We start from the raw sequence: 20,554 nt of genomic DNA, 5'->3' as shown, positions 1-20,554 counted from the left end.
ACACAGAACTGCTTGATAATGCAGCTCTGTGTGCGGTTATCTGCTGATTATTGGCTGGGCTGTTGAACTCGGTGACCCGCTGCCTTCACCTCGCTGACCTTCCTGCTGTTGGCACAAGCTAACCCCTCTCAAAGAGCCATTCAGCGCGGCGGGAAGCATGCGTACGCGCTTATATGTCGCACAAAAAGAGATGTGAAACTGTGCTTTGAGGTGGAGCTCTGTGAACGTTGTATTTGGCATGCAGTCGGCAGGAATGTGGAAGCTGTAATGGCTGTAATTGTGAGGACAGTTTGTGCGGGGGAATGAGGGGAAGCTAGTGGAAGTAATTGTGTGAGATCGATCGGGGATGTTTTTTCAGACGGGCTGACCGTGTGTGTGTGTGTGTGAGGTGTTTAGAAAGACAATGAGCAAAAGGGGAAAAACTTTCTTGCCAAGTGAAATCTAAACAGCATCTAAACGCTTGCGTGTGTGTTTCTGTATGCAGCTGCATTCTGTCATACTACTTTCTGCACTGTATAGGCTAGTATGCATACTATGCAGAGTATGCAAATTGCTTCCATGTAACAGAGTAAACTTCCTAGAGTACCTCAAAAGTGCTCACTGAATTAACTTTGTACCACGTAAAAACAACTTTGTTTCCAAACGTACTAATAATAAACACATACATGCTAATTTTTTAATGGATTTTAAAAGTTTACAAGTAATATTTACAGTAATATTGTGAAATATTATAATTTAAAGTAACTGTTTTGTATATGAATATATTGAAAAAAATTAATTTATTCCTGTGATCAAAGCTGAATTTTCAGCATCATTACTCCAGTCTTCAGTGTCACATGATCCTCCAGAAATCATTCTAATATGATGATTTGCTGCTCAAGAAACATTTCTGATTATTATCAATGTTGGAAGCAGTCGTGCTCATATTTTTGTGGAAACAGTTATTTGATGAATATAAAGTTCAATATATGTTCAATATATTCAATATTTGAATATATGTATGTAATATGTAGTTTCACATACCATTTTTTAAATAGTAATACAAAATAGGACATTAACATCAGACAACTGTTTAAAAACAGCTCATGTTCAGAGCTGATTTTGTCTATAAAAAAACATTATTTCCAAAGCGGTGTAATTAATTATAAGTGATCTATAAGTCATTAACAAAAAGCAGAAGCACCAAAATATAAGAATTGGCAGATATTGTTCTAAATAATCTGATATCAATTTTTTTCTCAGATCATCCCTAACGTTTATTATTTTCAATGCTCAAATCTGACATAAAAACAGTTATTAGATGAAAAATAAAAAATAAAAGTAAATGAAAATTTGGAATGTTGCCTTGGCAACTAAAATAAGCTTAAATTGAATGACTAAAATTAAAAAAGGGAGATGAAAACTAAAAATGAAACAAAAATATGTTCCAACTAAATAGATATATTTAAAAAATCTAAAACTTGAACTATGAACACACAAAATTGCTAAAAATTTAACTATAGCTTAAATGAAAACTGAAAAAGCAAAAAAAAAAAGCTAATTAAAAATATTAATAAAAACTATAATAGCACATACATAATTTATAAATATTAATGTTTTTTTTAAATCTAAAACTAATCAAAATTGCAAGAGCACAGTAAAATTACTAAAAATTGAACTAGAATTAAAAAGAAAACTGAAAATATAAAATTTAGAGCTAATTCAAAATAGTAATACAATTATAATATTGTATCAACAATAGTGAAATACACTGAAACGTACTACATTGAAAAATGTGCCTCAGTCAGTAAAGAGATGCTGAAATCCACAACACAACCTCTCCATCTGAATGATAACCATCAAATTATGGAACAGTTCTGGTCCATTTAAGGCAGCTACTTCTGGATTAATGTTTCCAGCATGAAAGTCATGGTGGTGTTATGAATGCTCACTGCTCTTATGCAACTGTCCTGCTGTTACAGGATCTGTGTGAATGTTTCAGTGTTCTCACCTAAACTGCTCTCTGTGTAGGTTGCAGGCTCTGGACTGCATGCCATCATGCTGTCCTTAGACGAGCCACTGGACCTGAAAGTGCCGAGGGGGCGGGTCAGTGGGCGGGACAGAGGCGCCAGGTCTCCGCCCACTCTCACTCCCTCTCCCATTCACGCTAAGGGGGCGGGGCAGCTGCGGATGGCAGACGACGGGACCGCAGTCATCATTCCAGCGTCTCCTGCCTCTCCACACACAGGTAAACAAATCAGCACAGCGTGAAGTATACAACACTGTAATTGCAGAGAATATAACAGAGGTGTGTATGTCCACAGGTGTCCTGCAGGATAAATTGGAGACCCCCACACCGCCCGCTGTGGACCTCAGCATGTCCCCGTCCTCCAGAAACACCGCCTGCTCTCCGGATCTCTCCAATGGAAACGGCTCAGCTCCCGTTTTCCCCGGGGTGAGTCCACAACACTAGGGAACGGCACAATTACATGGGCACCAAGAAGTATTACTTTAAAATACTTTACAGTGATCTAAGCTTAAATATACTAAAATGCCAACAAAAACAGCCTTTTTTCAGTTTAATGATCTGTTATGTTGACATTTTGAGTTGTAGCCTGTGTAGACCATCTGATTACACTGTAAAAATGACTTAAAACGTCTTTTTTGACTTATCCAAGTCATTAAATTGTTCATTTAAATGACCATATGTGCATAAAATGACCATATGTGACCCTGGACCACAAAACCAATCATAAGGGTCAATTTTTTGAAATTCCAATAATCTGGAAGCTGAATAAATAAGCTTTCCATTGATGTATGCTTTGTTAGGATAGGATCATATTTGGCTGAGATACAACTATTTGAATATCTGGAATCTGAGGGTGCAAAAAAAAAATCAAAATATTGAGAAAATTGCCTTTAAAGTTGTCCAAATGAAGAATTAAATGCACAGGAACATTCCTCACCTTCCCTCAACACGAGACATTCAGATTTGTTACCCTCAGTGACCCAAAACTGGTGTTTCTTATCAAATGCCCCCTGTGCTCCTTCACAAAAGTGTCTCTCTTTCGCCGTCCGTGTGGCTGACGGATGGGACGCGAGGTTAAATCAGATTTACAGCAAGGTACAGCCACACAGAGCTCTTTCTGCTTAATTTAATTCGCTCAAAATTGAATTGGGAGCGAGACGCATGGCTTTTTGTGTGCTTATGTGTGAGCCTTTTTTCAGTTTAATGATCTGTTATGTTGACATTTTGAGTTGTAGCCTGTGTAGACCATCTGATTACACTGTAAAAATGACTTAAAACGTCTTTTTTGACTTATCCAAGTCATTAAATTGTTCATTTAAATGACCATATGTGCATAAAATGACCATATGTGACCCTGGACCACAAAACCAATCATAAGGGTCAATTTTTTGAAATTCCAATAATCTGGAAGCTGAATAAATAAGCTTTCCATTGATGTATGCTTTGTTAGGATAGGATCATATTTGGCTGAGATACAACTATTTGAATATCTGGAATCTGAGGGTGCAAAAAAAAAATCAAAATATTGAGAAAATTGCCTTTAAAGTTGTCCAAATGAAGAATTAAATGCACAGGAACATTCCTCACCTTCCCTCAACACGAGACATTCAGATTTGTTACCCTCAGTGACCCAAAACTGGTGTTTCTTATCAAATGCCCCCTGTGCTCCTTCACAAAAGTGTCTCTCTTTCGCCGTCCGCTCTTTCTGCTTAATTTAATTCGCTCAAAATTGAATTGGGAGCGAGACGCATGGCTTTTTGTGTGCTTATGTGTGTGTCTCCGATGCCTGCCACCCCTCCTTCAAGCCAACGGATAAACAGCAGCCAGGTCTTAGATGATGGCACTCCTGAGCCTCATTTTACATGATTTTCTAAGCACATTTCTCACATAGCTGAAAACTTCCCAGACAGCCCTGACACTGTTGTCCAGTCAAAACCATCATTGTCTCTACTCTAATTAACCTTTAAGCATCACTATTACTATTGCTTATAGTTAGGGGCAGAAACATGAACAAACCCTTAAACACTAAAAAACTAGTGAGGGTAAAAGAAAGAAATATATATACTTTAAAATATCTCAGTATCTTATTTAATGGCATTTTATAAATATAGGCCTATTATCAAAACGTGACTCAAATATCTACATAACATCACCAGGTTCCTGCTGATTCCCACCTACTCACATTTCCTTCAAAACAATCTCTAGTTTATAGTTTACTGTCTAGTCCTGCTATCAAAAAAAAAAACACTTTTATCAGTGTGCTCATAATAGGGCACTTGTGCAAAATCAAGCTCCATGTATAAGATTCTATGTTCTTATTATGTTATGTTTATTGGTGCCTTGCCATTTCGCTTTCTCTCATTAAAGTCTCAAATCTGTGGTGGAGTGCAAAGTGTGGCAGGGCATTAGCTCAGATCAGCAAAGCTGGAGGCAGAAACACAGCGAGGACGAGCTGCCACATCCAGCAAAACACTCATAAGAGTCTCCCGCTGAGAGGGCGATTACAGAACACGGACCTCCTGTAGCTCCTGTTACTGAGTTTAACAACTATTACTAGAATCGCTGGCCTGCTGTAAAAAGATAAAGAGGCTTGAATTATGTTTGCCTTTTCTGGTTTTGTTCCCGCAGGACTTGGCTCATATCCGTTACGTGGAGGGAGGGGTGACGTCTCAAGCGTTCCAGTTCTTCGTGCCCATTGGAGGAGGTGGAGGGCTTCACCTGCCTTCCTCAATGTTCATTCGGCAGCCCAAGGACACACGAGCTTCTCCAGACCTCTCCGCAGATGAACAGCTGGCCTGTCGCTGGAGGAAGGTGAGAAATAGAAGCAGTTTAATGCAGGTGCTAATGTGCTTTTTTTTTTACCTTAGCTCATAGTGCATGTTTTCTTGTCACAGTGCCACCTACTTTTTGACTCCTTGCAAGACCTGGTGGATCACGTCAATGACTTCCATGTAAAACCTGAGAAGGAATCTGGGTACTGTTGCCTCTGGGAGGGATGTGCACGCAAAGGACGGGGATTCAATGCCAGGTGTGTTTAGTGCATTCTCTAAATAAGGTTGTCTGTGATACATTTAGCACCAGCAGGGGCCAGTTGCATAAATTTAGCCTTTATGTAAAGACTCAGTCTTAAGAACTAAATCAATTAGCAGTTAGCCAAGGGGTAACGAGTCTTATTTTTTGGATTCAAATTAGACCAATCTACGTTTTATTGTAACAGACTTAAAAAGAGTTTTGACCCATCTTAAAAAAAGCTACATTTAAAAGCTGGACAGGAGAGTGTTGTGTTAATCTTGACTCGTTGATAGAGATTAAGCTATGGTGTGTTCATAAAAAGTAAACAATTTTGACTAATAGATTATCTCACGGTATTCTGAAATGTCCACAAAATTGTGCATGGTAATTTGAAAGGTATATTGTAGTACTGAATATTGGCACGTCAAAGATGCAAATGGAGAAATACTGGTGTGTTGCTAGTATAACAAGTCTTTTTTTTTCATTTTAAAATGCATACCCACCATACTGTATGAGCCATTTTAGGTTAATTTCCTTGGAAAGGAAAATTCAGCCGTTTCAGCTACTAGTCGCACCGTTAAGTTACATAAGCATGTACCTTAAAGGGATAGTTCACTCAAAAATTAAAATTCTGTCATTAATTGCATGTCGTTCCAAACCCGTAAGACCTTCATTCAACTTCGGAACACAAATTAAGATTTGTTTTGTTATTTTCTGACCCTTCATAGACAGCAATGCAACTACCACGTTCAAGGCCCAGAAAGGTAGTAAGGACATTGTTAAAATAGTCCATGTGACATCAGTGGTTCAACCTTAATTTTACGAAGCTACGAGAATACTTTTTGTGAGCAAAGAAAACAAAAATAACTTTATTCAACAATTTCTTCTCTTCCGTGTCAGACTTCGACGTGTGCATTCCTTTGCTTGCAAACAAGGCACAGAACGCCGGCTCCTGCATCAGCAGCACCACACGTACAGTATGCGTCATGGTATTCTTGTGAATGCGCGGCGGAGACTAACACGGAAGAGAAGATTTGTTGAATAAAGTCTTTATTTTTGTTTACTTTGCCCACAAAATGTATTCTCATAGCTTCATAAAATTACAGTTGAACCACTGATGTCACGTGAACTATATTATCTATATTATCTTACTACCTTTCTGGGCCTTTAACGTGGTAGTTCCTTTGCCGCCTATGCAGGGTCAGAAAGCTTTTGGATTTCATCAAAAATCTTAATTTGTGTTCTGAAGATGAACAAAGGTCTTACGGGTTTGGAACGATATGAGGGTGTGTAATTAATGACAGAATTTTAATTTTTGGGTGAACCAACCCTTTAATTCTAAAGCATGCACCTTAATTCTAATGTCTGCATCATTAGGTACAAGATGCTGATACACATCCGTACTCACACCAATGAGAAACCTCACCGCTGTCCCACCTGCAACAAGAGCTTTTCCCGCCTGGAGAACCTCAAGATTCACAACCGCTCACACACAGGTCTGTACCAAGTTAAATGTATGGATAGATACGTGAAGATTGCATGACCTGGCTAACTTGGTGGTTGTATTTCAGGAGAGAAGCCATACATCTGTCCCTACGAGGGCTGCAACAAGCGCTACTCCAATTCCAGTGACCGGTTCAAACACACGCGTACGCACTATGTGGACAAGCCCTACTACTGCAAGATGGTGGGCTGCTTGAAACGCTACACAGATCCCAGCTCCCTGAGGAAGCATATTAAGGCTCACGGGCACTTTGTCGCCCAGGAGCAGGGAGGTCCGGGTGGGGTGGGCTCTCTGATGAAGCCGGGGCAGATTGCAGGGGCAGGGAAAGAATCTGAGCTGACTTACGTCAGTGGGGCCCACATCATCATTCCTGGTGCTGCCGCTGCTCTCCTGGGCGGTCACCATCTGCAGGGTCTTGGAGGCTCCCTCCCCTTCTCCCCCCTCAGTCCCCACCCCTTGGACTTGAGCACACTGGGCTGCCCAAGCTCCCCTCCAGCTGGGCTTGGGAAGACCTCCATCCTGTCCTTCAGTGGTTCCCCGCTTGGCCTGGCCAAGTCACCCTTGCTGTCTCATACCTTCTCATCTTCCATGTTGGGGTTGCCCATGGTGCCTATTTTGGGCTCGGAGCACAGGGACCATGGCAAGGGCAAGGCCAGAGGTGAGGACGAGATCCACGGCGGAGTGCTCAACTTGTCTACGGGGGCATCCCATGACCCCCTGTCTTGGGTTGTCATCCCTTCTGGCCCGGTGGTGCTGAAGCCAGCTGTGGTCAACTGAGCGCCACATTCCAGAGAAACGGCAGGGGAAGGGTGGGGGTGGAACAGGGGTCAGAGGTCAGATGCAAGCCTATGGGGGGGTTTTCTCAAAGCAAATGCGTTTCTGCTTGGAGGTGACACCATCTTCAACTTTTAGCGCTACTTCAGTTCTAATTTGTACCTTATGGTCGGACACAGCTACCTGTTTCTTGTGGTAATAAGGATGGTATCTTGAAGTGAAATTATCGTAACAATCTAGAAAGTGGCCAAACACTCACCTCCATTCCATTCTCATTCTTTCTGGCTTATCTTATTACCAGGGTTATCCAATCTTGCTCCTGGAGAGTTTAGCTCCAACTTGCTCCAATACACCTGCTTGAAAGTTTTGAGTAATCCTGAAAGAGCTTGATTAATTGTGTTTAATTAGGGTTGGGGCTAAAGTAGTGGTGGGCAAATCTGGCCCTCAAAGTCCACTTTCCTGCAGTTTAGTTACAACCCTCACTAAACACAAACTAAACTAATCAAAGTCTATAAGATTACTAGATAAATTACAGCCAGGTGAGCTTGTTGGATGTAAACTCTGCAGGACAGTGGACCTTGGGGGCCAGGGTTGCCCTTCCCTGGTCTAAACTCTGAAGAAAGGTGGCCCTCCAGAAGCAGGATCGGAACCTAAGTCTTATACACTTTGTTTTCTGTTTTATGAGAGCACTGATCTAAACGGCAGACTTCAGAATCTGTGCCCTTGCTTCAAGAGACAAATGTATTTACGCGTAAGAGAAACCTTTGGACGACAGTGTACGCAACACACTAAAGACACAAATGTATGCTATTATTCTTCTGACCTTCAAGCCATTCCGTGCGTTATGAAAAGACCTCTGAGCGTAGCGAGCTAGAGATCTTTGAGGCTAAATCGCATGGGCTTGGTCAGTTTTGCAAAGGGGTGCTGAGGTCATAGGTCAGGTGAGAGCAGCTCGTTTACTTGCAGTCAATCAACATCTGTTGTACCTTTTAGACCAGTAGTGTCCAGTTCTGGCCCTTATATGCCACTTTTCTGCAGAGCTCAGCTCCTACACACAAGTTTCTAGTGATCCTGAAGACCTTGCGTAGCTGGTACAGGTGTTTACACTTAGGGCTAGAGCTAAACTTTGCCGGACGGTGGCCCTTTAGAAGCAGGAATGGACACCACTGCTTCAGACTGTCCCGAGTCCCACCTCGGTCAGCGGGTGCCCTCTGCATCCCTTGCAAGTGAACTTCCTTAGCTCAATGCTATTGCAAGCTATATGAAAAACCTTGCATTTGCTGCTAGCTGTGTCACTGCAATGTAAGCATATGTCTTTGAATAAAAATAGACAAAGTATGAACGACAATCTGTCCTCTGAGGAGGAGGAAATAGAAACCTTGACTAGCTCTATTTTGTTGAATAAGAGATTTACAGACACAAGGCTCAGACTGACTGAGTTTTAAGTCATACAAGGGCACAAACTCACTAAGCGGTCATGCTAATGCCCCATAGGACATGGCACTGTTGTAAATAGTGCCATCTTATGGTCATCACTTGTACTGCACACTACTAGCTGAATCAAGGGCCAGATTTAATATTGTCCTGCTTTGCCGTATACTAGAACGGCAGGGTAAAACAAAGGACCTTTGGCTGATGCATAATAGTGGAATGTTAAAAATAACCGTTATCCACAACCCAGTGGACATGCTGACACTTGCAATACACCAGTTTAAGTGTACTTCAACGATTAAGGGCCTAGTTTGCTTAAAATAACTTTGCTTTCACGGTTTGCCCCATGTTAAATCACTGTGCTAAAAATCTAATCGTAAACCCAGAGATTAAAGTAGGGACTTAATAATAAAGTGTAGAAAGCACTATTCAGGTGGCCAAAAGATAGCATTTTGATTTAAGACCCTTTCACATGACCCACATCAACGTTCCCCAATGCATCAAACTCTAGAGCGAGGTGTCAAGTTTCAGCATTACTCCTGACGCCACCTTACACAAATGGAGTTGTAGGCGACACTCCAAGTACTAAAAATTTCACATTTGACCCCATTTGGCTCGGATTTTTCCCAGTTGCATGATGTGTAATTATGTGGTACATCATACAAACTGAAAATCAAAATTCAAAAGATTCTGTGCTAGATTTTAGGCACATCAAGTTGTACAACACAACCTTTAAGGCAGATATTCATATTGTGCATTTTATGACGCTATCTCCAACGTCAAAGCGGTGTATAATTCTTGTGTTGAAAGGTGCATTTAAATCCTGAAGTGGGTCATATGAAACTTTGCAGAGTCTTTGTCATCCTCCATTGATGATCAACCTGTCACAATCAAGGCCTCATTCAGATTAAAATAATGCTCTTGATTAAGTCTTCTCTCCTGAACTCAGACACGTAACAGCTTCTGTCTTCTCAGGAGAAGTACTTCTTTAACAGAGATGACATATTTACAGCATCTTTCAGTAATGTCCATTACTCATAGATTGGGAGAAAAAAATGTATAGAACAAACGAATGTAATGTATAAACATTCCGACTGAAATAATCGCACTTCCTTAAAGCATGCACCCTGCCCTCCCCTCCAAACCATTAATACACTCAGAGTCTTATTCCATAATTATTTTTGTTGTATTGCTTGTGGAAACTATACAATTAATGCTGTTTTGTTTTACTGACTTGTTTTGTTTTGGACGTGACATTTCCTGATGTTGAAGTTGCTTCATTTCTGTTATCGCTATTCTGTGTTCAGCTTTCTCCAGCTGATGAAATAGGGAGAAATGACAGGAGAAGGTGACAGATAAGTTTGTGGGAAGGGTTTGAGTAAGAAGCCCTCACATTTAGCCCTAATCATATCATGATGTTTTAAGTTTACATACTCTATAAATTATGTATATGTAATGTTTAATGTCCTGTATAATGGACATTCAACCAATCAACATGTCCACATCTTGATCGTGCGCCTAGTTTCAAAAGTAGGCCACTGACCCTGACACGGCCCCAGATTATTTTTATTTATTCGGTTGCAGCCAAGAAAAGGTTAACCCTGTGCTTCTATAAAGCCTTTTAGAAGAGATAAGTGATAACATGCAAATACATGCAGTAATCAAACACAATCCTCTCAGGTTTGGAGAGCTTTGACATCAGCATGTATTTAGGAGGCTTTAGCGGTAATGACGTTTATTAACCCTTGCATCCTTTAAACAAGTTGGAAATATCTTTGCCCACCTTCTCCTACTCCCTTTTCTCATGTTGTTGGCTGGAGAAAGCTGATACTGACACAGACCTGTCAAGGTCTACATCAATGTTCAATATCAGATAAGCTGTTTGAACCTTTAACCCTTTGAGCACTCTGAAAACGGCCACACTGTTTTACACAGTTGACTCCAAAGGCCTTAACAGACCGATGGTGCATCCTCAATGACTCTGAATTTACTGCAACTGTATGTGAGAGACTTAAGCAATAAACTGAATGGCAGGGAAGATGTCATAGCTAGATATTTAAATTTAGATATTCACTCCAATGATGCAAGAAACTAGATACGGTACATAAATTAAGCACCATTTTAGAATCTAAAGAAAAAAGCTCACATTAAAAGTAAAGATGTTTCTAAAATGAACTAATAATAGGACACATTCTTGAAGTGCCACAGAGATGCACAAAGGGTTAACAAAAAGACTATGGCCTGGAAAGGCCAGTATCCATTTTTATTTTTTTCCTTTTTTTGCACATTTTTGAGATATTTTAATATCAGTATTTTAATTTTTTCCAAGTGCCTTTTATTATAGATGAAATGTAGATGTAATACAGTATATGAAAATAAATATATATATATAAATAAATATATATATTTTTTCCCAGCATCATGTTCTAAAGCTGAACATGCAGAATTTTAGAGCTGTAAAACTCTCCAGTTGGTACAACATAGGTGTGTGCTCCTGTTTTAGAGGATTTTTATTACGGTATTGGTAAGGATGTCAATGAAAGTAAAAGAAACAAATGTTTAATAAATTTGCATTTGATATACTGCGCTTTGCTGTGTCATTTTTTGCTGAATGTTTTGGATATTCAAGTACAGAGGGCTGAAATGTTTATAGTATTAACTCAGATCAGGGTCTTTTTTCTTGGCTCTTTCATCGGTTTGCTTTTGCTCGACGCGTCTGACTGACCCGTTTGAATAACTGAAATATACATAGCAGTAATTTTTATGTAAACACAGAGTGTTTGTAAAGGATCCCAAAACAAATTTCAGTAATCAATGTTTATGACCTAATCCTCATTAACATTTGATATTTAATCCTGAAGAAAAAACACTGTATAATTTGAACAAATATGTTCAATATTCAGTCATTTTCTTTGTTAAAGATTCAGTGTGATTAGCTGGTTTAAATCACAGAAGTCTCGTTAATTCATGTTGCATTTATATTGTGCATTTTTTTTACTGTACAGACTACATTCATAATACATCTACTCGGGTTTGGCAAAAATGGAAAAAATCTTAAAATACAATAACAAATGTAGCTATACATATTATTATATTAATATTTAAATATATTAATTACAGTAATAACCAACCAGAGAAAATTCACTGATCACTCAAATAGCAACACGTTGTATATCGCTTCACTGACAGTATTTATGGTGTGAATCTGACAGTAGTAAATGAAGGTAAAAGAATGACCTTAAATGAAGGCCAAATGTATCAAGATTTTAAGGAAAGTTCTGGATTTAAAAAAAAAACCTTCATCTGCTGCACACTGCTGATTACCACAGACAAGCATCATCCAGACTGGACTGTTTACAGTTACACAGAAGTCTATGGGGCATAATATTATACTGGGATAAACATATTTTATTATACTGGGATAAACATACATTTCTGTTTCTAAAGTACAGCCACAAGACTTCATGATAACATCATGACAGGTGTGATAGCATCACTTATTAACCTTGTCTGGACAATCTCTCATCTCCTTTCATAGCTTGGAAAAGATGGACATGCGATACAAGTACTTTTTACTGGAGGAAAATCCATCCAAGGTTTTGCCTAGACTTTAATTGTTGAATTACAGCAAACATTTTCCTAGTTTTAACAGTGTTAAATGACTTCCGTGGTAATCTGGGGAAGTCGTGGCCTAATGGTTAGAGAGTCGGACTCGTAACCCAAAAGGTTGCGGGTTCGAGTCTCGTACCGGCAGGGATTGTAGGTGGGGGGAGTGAATGTACAGCGCTCTCTCCCACCTTCAATACCACGACTGAGGTGCCCTTGAGCAAGGCACCGAACCCCCAACTGCTCCCCGGGCGCCACAGCAAAAATGGCTGCCCACTGCTCCGGGTGTGTTCACGGTGTGTGTGTGTGTTCACTGCTGTGTGTGTGTGTGTGCACTTAGGATGGGATAAATGCAGAGCACTAATTCCTAGTATGGGTCACCATACTTGGCCACATGTCACGTCACTTTCACTTTTTTTTTCTACATTAAGCCTGAAATGAAGTTGATACCTTATATTAAATCCAGATCATTCCTTTCAACATGAAGAAATGGATGGATACACTACTTTTCAAAAGTTTGAGGTCAGCAAAAAAAAAGAAAAAAAAAAAAAGTACTTGTATTCAGCAAGGATGCATTAAATTGATCAAACATATGACAGTAAATACATTAATATGTTACAAAAGATTTCTATTTCTTAAGCAACAAATCAGTATATTAGAATGATTTCTGGAGGATCATGTGACACTGAAGACTGGAGTAATGATGCTGAAAATTCAGCTTTGATCACAGAAATACAGTATATTTTACAATATATTCACATAGAAAACAGTTATTTTAAATTGTAACAATATTTCACAATATTACTTTTTACTGTATTTTTGATCCAATAAATGCAACCTTGATGAGAATAACAGACTTCTTTCAAAAATCTTACCGACACCAAACTTTTGAAGAGTGATGTACATTTTTAAACATGTTAGAAAGTTCAATAAGCTCCTGGATGAACTCCAACACGACCTCAGGATAAATTACCTTCCAAGAAATGTCCAGAAAATACTCCTCCACTCTGACCGATGAATAAAGAAATGATTGACATTTCAATGTACAAAAAGATGGAGTTTTATTGTGGGTCTGGGTCATAATTACAGTGGAGACGTGTGAGGATGGAGCTCATGTCTGCTGCTGCTGGTCTGGTGGTTTGCTTTGGTGCTGCTGTTGAATGGAGAGTTCTTCATCCAGACGCTCTTTAGCCCGTACCACCTATACAAGAGTGACAAACATACATTATTATTATTTCTTTGATGTTGAAAACCACTGATCTAATAGCTAAAGATATGGGTTTAATCGCTATGTTTCCATCCACCTAATTTTATGCGCATTTTGGAATATCGCATAAAAAAAACGCTGGATTTAAAAAAACTTATTCACACATTTGAGTAGGATAAACTTTATCCAATAAGACAAAATGCGCAAAAACTACGATGGAAACACATTTACCGAATAAATTCCACGATTCGCATTGAAAAAGTCACGTGACTTTGCGCTATATAAGATGGGATAACTTGACTAACCAGCGGACCGATCTCGTTCACAGCATCTATTAAAGCAATAATCCCCAAGAAGCTGTGGTTTACAGTGAATTTATAACAACTAAGAGGCGTTGTTAGGCACGACCCTTAGCTGTTATAAATTCACTGTAAACCACGGCTTCACGGGACTTACTGCTTTTATAAAACGGTTATTCCATATACGTAGTAAGGTTTCACAAAATAAAACAGAGCAAATAAAGTGTAATGATAATAAAAACAGTATTCTTCCGCCAAACAATGTAGTTCCTCAGAAACAGTTGTGGTTGCAATAAAGTGGTTGCCGAGCAACACACAAAGTAAACAAAGGTGTATGTTTGTAGAGTAATTTACAACAGCTTCGAACGCGGCTCAACCAATCAGAATCAAGGACCGGAACTATCTGTTTTATAAATGTTGTTTTGGTCATTCTGAAATGCCTGAGCAAAGTCTGTCGTCGAAGTATTTCTGTATAATTGTCTAGCAGCATCCACCTCCGACAGCATTTATTGTGTTTCGTCAGCTCGCTCTGAGGCGCAAGTCATTTATCATATATGGAAATTATTATATTCAGTGGCTTCTCCTAGTTTTCTTAGTGATATTTAGTGCCAGTTTACCAGGAAGTGACTATTTTGTTCTCTTGGACTCGTTGGATGGAAACAGTGCTTTATTCGCAAATGTTTAATGCGATATTCCAGTTTTGCGCATAAATTTAATTCGAATCTTTGGATGGAAACATAGCTAATGGGATGAAAAGCTATGAGTGACCACTGAACCAAGAGTTTCTGTGACCACAAACCTGCTTTATCATTATTATGACTTAAAAGATGTTAACAAAAAAGCATATCTCTGGAAACAACAAGAAAAATTGTTTCTTGAAAAAATTACCTTTGATTGAAGATAGAATGAACCGCCAACCGCTTTGTCATTGACTTTAAATAAATGCTCGTAATTCTGAGGAGAAAATAAAAGCACATAAAATGAAAACACATTTTGTTAGAGGGTGAATACTGTAATGCTGGTCCCAATTATATTACAGACTGTTAAAACAGACTCTCACCTTCTGGATCTCCTCTGGTGTTAGTGTGGAGATGTTCAGTATCTGTTGGGCTTCTTGTAAAGTCATTCCTGTGAAACTAGACGCAGCCGCAGACTGTCTGCCCGCTCCACCCCGAGCCTCAGCAGCCGCTTGACTGGCTGCATTCACATTCACACAACATGCCACAGTCATACTTCACATATATAGAGTATTCCTCATATTGGAGATCATTAACATCAGTCATGGCAAGACATTTGCGTATTAAGACACAGTCACATTCTCCTAAGACTCCCAAAATAAGAAAAACAGAAGATATACAATAATAGCTATAAGCACATTGTAATATTTGGTTGTTATTTTATGGAGATGTTAAATAAGAATAAATAAATACACGTTTAAATGTATTTATTTAATGTATGTATCAAGCAGATATTAACAAGTAGAACAAATACCATTTACCAAATGGTGAGAAATTGATGAATAATAAATGCTACTAATATTAATATGCCATTAATTATTAATAAACAAACAAAATATAGCATTTCTTTGAACTGACCTGCAAATTCTTGACGTAAAGCTCTTGCAAAAGCTCGTCCGACCACCTGAGCCCCCATCACAATGATCTGAGCCAGATACTTGGCCTATGTGAACACAAAAACACACTAAATATACAAAGTAGAACATAAAACATTAAGAAAGTGGCATACAATTTCATGAGAGGATACAAAGTTTGAAAGGAAGGCAAATGACACATTAGAGTGACACCTTCTTGTTTCGCATACAAATGTTTCATAATAAATAATGTGTCATAATAAGTGAAATAAATGAAATATATACATGTATCTGAGCTTATATATTTAATTAACTGCTTCACAAATACACAGCCTCTTTAAATCATCTTTACATCACTTCTGCTGTCATAAAGATTCATTGATCGTTCATACAACCATTTCCCGTTCATACTGCAATAATACTCCTACTATGAAAATGAAATGCAAGGTCGTTGCATAAGATCATCTGAAATGGAATGATCCATTATTAGCATTTCTAGAGATACAGAGCTACCGACATAAAATCATAAAATCATTATGATCTTTAAATAAATATATGAACATACCATGACTGATCTGTTGTGATGATGATAAACAGCTCAGTTTAGGGCAAAGGTTTTCACGTGTAACTCCATCAAGGTTGATGAAACCGGCGAAGAAACGAGACGAACACACACAACGCACACTGACACCTGCTGGCTGGAGGACGTTCACGATCTGCTCAGATTGAAGCAATGGACAATCGCAGGACAATCCGGGTGGCCAGTAAGAAGATAGTCATTTTTAATTTCAAGGAAATTGATGATCTTTACATTCTTTAAAAAACTCGTTTTAGTTAAACGAGTTAAATGTAGGTTTAGGTAATTTTATAGTTTCTTGTAGCCTATTGTAACTCTCTACATGTTGTTTCTTCTTATTGTGCTTGTAAATGTAGTAGTAGAAGTAATAATAATAATAATAATAAAAACATAAGTAATGGAATATATTTAAAATCACCAGATGGGAAACTTGTCTATAACCAGTTCTTGAATAAAATATACATATATACGTAGAGAGAAATATTACTACTACTACTAATAATATTATATTGTGAATATATAATTATATCATTAATAATACATTGCATAATAATGATGATTATGATGATAATAATAATAATGGCAACAATAACACTTACAATTGCAACAATTACAATATGATTGTGATTATCATCAATAAATACACCACTCAATTCCATATTTCTTAGCTCTCAAGGTTTTATTTTGAGGCAACATTCCCACAAGACTGATTCCATTCAAAAGAGGAGTGAAAAACATTATTGCCTATAAAGTATTAAAATGAACGCGATTACAAGTGCTGTGAAAAAGCATCCCAAAAACATCAGATTGGTAACAAAATGAGCTCACATTAAAAAAAAAACACTTAGCAGATCATTACCATATCTATTAACATCCACCATTTATGTGTGATTACATGATCACATGTCAAGCACAGGACATCACATGGTACAAGTGCCATAACATGCACGATTCCTTACCTGGCATATGTAAACATGTTCTGTTAAAAAAACAAAATTAGTTGTATTGCCTTGTGATAGACCTGATTATTGGAGAAAATACCCTTGTGAAGTAGATGTGTTAATACTGTTGATGAGGTTGAGCAGAAGGAAATATACAAAAAGGAGTATTTTCCAGTTTAAAAAGGAGTGTTTTCAACAGTCTCCAGATCATTCATTTAGAGGTACACTGACATTTTTTGCTCAAGACTTATTAAAGGATAACTAACACTGCTAAGAACCTAAAGGAGGTGACATTTAATCCAACAAATTACCACAATATCGATGTAAAACATACATTTAACCATTTCAATAGTCAAATGATTGTATTAAATGCACTTTTCACCAATGAAAATATCTAGAGAGGTTTTGTGTTACGGAAGGCATCTGCTATCATGCAGTCATTATACAGTCAATTACAGCAGTACAAAACTGATGCCCATCATTAAAACTGACATATTGTAAATGTGCGTGATGCATCTGAGATGAACGTCTGAGCTATGCATAGGAATGTATTAATCTGTGAAGAATCATTTTAACCGCTAATAACAGATATTAATACTCCAGTTAAACCAATGCAGAGAGATGACGGGTGGATAAACTAGAAGACGGATGGAGGAGTGTGTGAGAGTGAATCAGCAGGCTGTATGGAGCTGAAGCCGACGGGATGAGGAGCGTTTCGGAGGTACATTGGCACCCTGGAATGGCAAGATTCAAATACAGCAGGCACGTCCCATGTCTGCTGCTGGCACCCTGACTGGACCGCGAGGCAAGGCTTGTGTGTTAGTCATCCTGAAACACACACACAGACAGGATTCAGATGGTTTACAGTGTGTTATGAATCATCTGGTGTGTGTGTTTGTGGGGTCAGTTCTTTACTCACCCACTCGTCTTCATCCACCCCCTCATATGACTCCTGTGGCAGAGGGTCTTCCCTGTTTCCCAGCTTCGCCACCATGGCACTGAGCAACTGCAAGAAACACACATACACACAAATAACTGAGACAAGATAGATAGACAGAATGAAGGAACGACAGATGGACAGATAGAGAGAACTCAGATAGAATGAATAAACAAACAAACGACAGAGAGAGACAGAACAAATAAACAACAAAGATAGAATGAATAAACAATCAACAGATGGAACGAACAGACAAAAACAAATAATAGACAGAGAGACATAGATAGAACAAACAAACAACAGACAGAATTATCAAACGACAGACAGAACAAACAAACAAACAATAGACAGAGACACAGACACAGGCAGTTAGAATGAACAAATGACAGAGAACAAACAATCGACAGACAGACAGTGAGAGAGAGACAGACAGAACAAACAAACAATAGACAAACAGAACAAAAAATTACAGACAGACAGATAAAATAAACCAACAAATGATAGACAGAGAGAGAGACAGACAGAACAAACAAACAATAGACAAACAGAACAAAAAATTACAGACAGACAGATAAAATAAACCAACAAATGATAGACAGAGAGAGAGACAGACAGAACAAATGATGTACAGGCAGAATGAACGAACAAATGATAGACAGAGAGAGAGACAGACAGAACAAATGATGTACAGGCAGAATGAACGAACAAATGATAGACAGACACAGACAAACAGACAGAACAAACAAATGATTGAAAGACAGACAGTACAAACAAATGTCAGACAGACAGAATGAACGAACAACCAAACGATAGACAGACAGAACAAACAAACAATAGACAGAGAGAGAGACAGATAGAACAAATGATGGACAGATAGAATGAACGAACAAATGATTGCCAGACAGACAGAACAAACAAATGATAGAAAGACAGACAGAACAAACAAATGCCACAGACAGAATGAACGAACAAACAAATGATAGACAGACAGAACAAACAAATGCTAGAAAGACAGACAAAACCAACAAACTTAAGACAGAATGATCAAACAAACATACGACAGATACAGTACATAGAATGAATGAACAAATAAACGATAGGCAGAGACAGACAGAATGAACGAACAAATGATAGACAGAGACAGACACAGACAGACAGACAGACAAACAAAGGACAGGTATATAGAATGAATGAATGAACAAAGAAACGATAGATAGATAGACAGACAGACAGACAGACAGAGATACCTCCTCTTTCTTCTGTTCATCAGTTTTTTCCTCCAGATAGACGGAGGAGGGCAGGTACTTCCTAACAGGAGCCTCTTTTGGTGCTTCACTCACTGAAAGAAAACAGATCATAAGGAAGGGTGCTTTAATACTACATGCACAGAGCAGATTTTTGGACAAGTATTCTTTGAGTTGTGTTTGGGGATGTTGAGCTGTACCGGGCATCATGTCTTTGGGCCGCAGGCTGATTTTGCGGTGCTGTCCGTTGGATCCAGAGAGCCAGGCAGCAGCGGTCAGAGCTGCTTCCCACCACACTGCAGTCTCCGGGAAAACATCATCCTGGAAAAACTCTTTCTGTGGAGCGAAGACAGATTCAAATGTTTACATTTGTTCATTCAGCATGAGAAAGAAACACTGTAATATAAAGCTGAAAAAGTACTCAAAAATGATCAAGCTAAAGGTATCCAGAAATATAGACATAATGTAATTTAAAAATATAACAAAATTAATAATAATAATTAGTTTTCAGATTCTGGTACGAGGGTCACTCTTACTTTAACACGAGGCACTCTGAAGGCCACGGGTTCAATGGTGGTCTTGCCAAGTCGGATGGCTCGAGCCACTTCCACATCACACACATCACATTCAGCCTTCGGCAGGAAACACAACCCCTGTGATGACACGGTAAAACATTAGTAAAACAGTCTGCTTTCTGTATCATCAACATCAGCACCAACAATAATACCTTGTGTGGTTCAGAGGAATGAAAACTACTACATTCCATGAAGTACGGCGCTTCAGGCACGATCTCGTATATATAAACACGTGTGTCGCCCTGAAAGACCAAAGAACAAATAAACACACTGTTGGATGAATCTGTTTGTTACTATAAATAAATGGCCAATTTTAATGCTCAGCAAAGGCACACACTCACACACCTTCCCAGTGAGGATGAGGACGCTGGTGTCGGGATCGTAGAATGGGATAAGTGTCGAGGGAGACACATCAGCAGGCGCTGAAGCCACAGACCCGGATGCCAAGGACTCAGCAGAGAACAGGTACAGCTGCCTTTCACTGCGGCTGTAAAGGAAATAAGCCATTAAAACTCTTTTAGTGCCAGAGAGGCACTGCTAGTAACAATACTATGATCATTTTGGCTAAATTTGTGGTATATTGTACCTGTCGAATCCTGAAACCAGCAGGTACTTGCCATCACAGACCCACACTACACGGGCCCCTCTCTGGCCCTCAGGTCCTGGGCCCTCCTACATAGACAAAGATGGTAAAACTTTGTCAAAAAGATACGATTTATTTTGCTTTCGAAGTTTAATAATATTAATCTGATGCTGAACTAACCTGGACGGGCAAGGTGGACTTGCGTGGGTCGTACAGTCGCACTTTTCCGTCCTTACACACAGTGGCCAGCAGTTTCCCGTCTGGT

General features: G+C 38.9%; 3 protein-coding genes across 4 annotated transcripts in view; 1 reads left to right on the top strand and 2 right to left on the bottom strand.

Annotated features, from left to right (window-relative positions):
- The window catches only part of LOC107695710 (zinc finger protein GLIS2-like), a 43,033-nt gene extending 31,722 nt beyond the window's left edge, over positions 1–11,311 (top strand). For both annotated transcript variants that reach the window (XM_016495735.1, XM_016495736.1), the window contains exons 2-7: positions 2,011–2,227; positions 2,304–2,434; positions 4,637–4,819; positions 4,903–5,036; positions 6,398–6,516; positions 6,592–11,311. In XM_016495735.1, coding sequence (XP_016351221.1) covers positions 2,038–2,227; positions 2,304–2,434; positions 4,637–4,819; positions 4,903–5,036; positions 6,398–6,516; positions 6,592–7,301 — 1,467 coding nt within the window. In that variant the 5' untranslated portion in view covers positions 2,011–2,037 and the 3' untranslated portion in view covers positions 7,302–11,311. The remainder of the gene's footprint in view (positions 1–2,010; positions 2,228–2,303; positions 2,435–4,636; positions 4,820–4,902; positions 5,037–6,397; positions 6,517–6,591) is intronic.
- A 2,060-nt stretch (positions 11,312–13,371) lies between these two features.
- Positions 13,372–16,094, bottom strand: pam16 (presequence translocase associated motor 16). The gene is made up of 5 exons (XM_016495737.1): positions 15,998–16,094; positions 15,437–15,521; positions 14,902–15,038; positions 14,730–14,795; positions 13,372–13,536 (listed from the first exon to the last, which is right to left on the bottom strand). Exons 1-5 carry the CDS (start codon positions 15,998–16,000, stop codon positions 13,447–13,449), a joined length of 381 nt encoding a protein of 126 aa, XP_016351223.1. The 5' UTR covers positions 16,001–16,094; the 3' UTR covers positions 13,372–13,446.
- Positions 16,095–17,075: 981 nt separating this feature from the next.
- coro7 (coronin 7) overlaps positions 17,076–20,554 on the bottom strand; it is a 155,019-nt gene continuing 151,540 nt past the window's right edge. Inside the window, exons 20-28 of the mRNA XM_016495662.1 lie at positions 20,470–20,554; positions 20,293–20,378; positions 20,052–20,193; positions 19,859–19,948; positions 19,668–19,784; positions 19,332–19,467; positions 19,135–19,226; positions 17,870–17,956; positions 17,076–17,778 (exon numbers count right to left, since the gene is read on the bottom strand). The exon at positions 20,470–20,554 is cut by the window's right edge and continues 18 nt beyond it. Of these exons, the coding sequence (XP_016351148.1) occupies positions 17,770–17,778; positions 17,870–17,956; positions 19,135–19,226; positions 19,332–19,467; positions 19,668–19,784; positions 19,859–19,948; positions 20,052–20,193; positions 20,293–20,378; positions 20,470–20,554 (844 nt within the window). The 3' untranslated portion in view covers positions 17,076–17,769. The remainder of the gene's footprint in view (positions 17,779–17,869; positions 17,957–19,134; positions 19,227–19,331; positions 19,468–19,667; positions 19,785–19,858; positions 19,949–20,051; positions 20,194–20,292; positions 20,379–20,469) is intronic.

This window comes from Sinocyclocheilus anshuiensis, unplaced genomic scaffold, assembly GCF_001515605.1.
Source record: "Sinocyclocheilus anshuiensis isolate Anshui unplaced genomic scaffold, SAMN03320099.WGS_v1.1 scaffold1075, whole genome shotgun sequence".
Classification (NCBI taxonomy): Eukaryota; Metazoa; Chordata; class Actinopteri; order Cypriniformes; family Cyprinidae; genus Sinocyclocheilus; species Sinocyclocheilus anshuiensis.
This window is presented reverse-complemented; position numbering and strand designations above follow the sequence as displayed.

Coding starts and splice junctions, on each gene's coding strand:
- pam16 (XM_016495737.1), bottom strand. Junction 15,039..15,436: donor TTTACGTCAAGAATTTGCAG/GTCAGTTCAAAG, acceptor ATGTGAATGCAG/CCAGTCAAGCGGCTGCTGAG. Junction 13,537..14,729: donor CATTCTATCTTCAATCAAAG/GTAATTTTTTCA, acceptor ACTCTTGTATAG/GTGGTACGGGCTAAAGAGCG.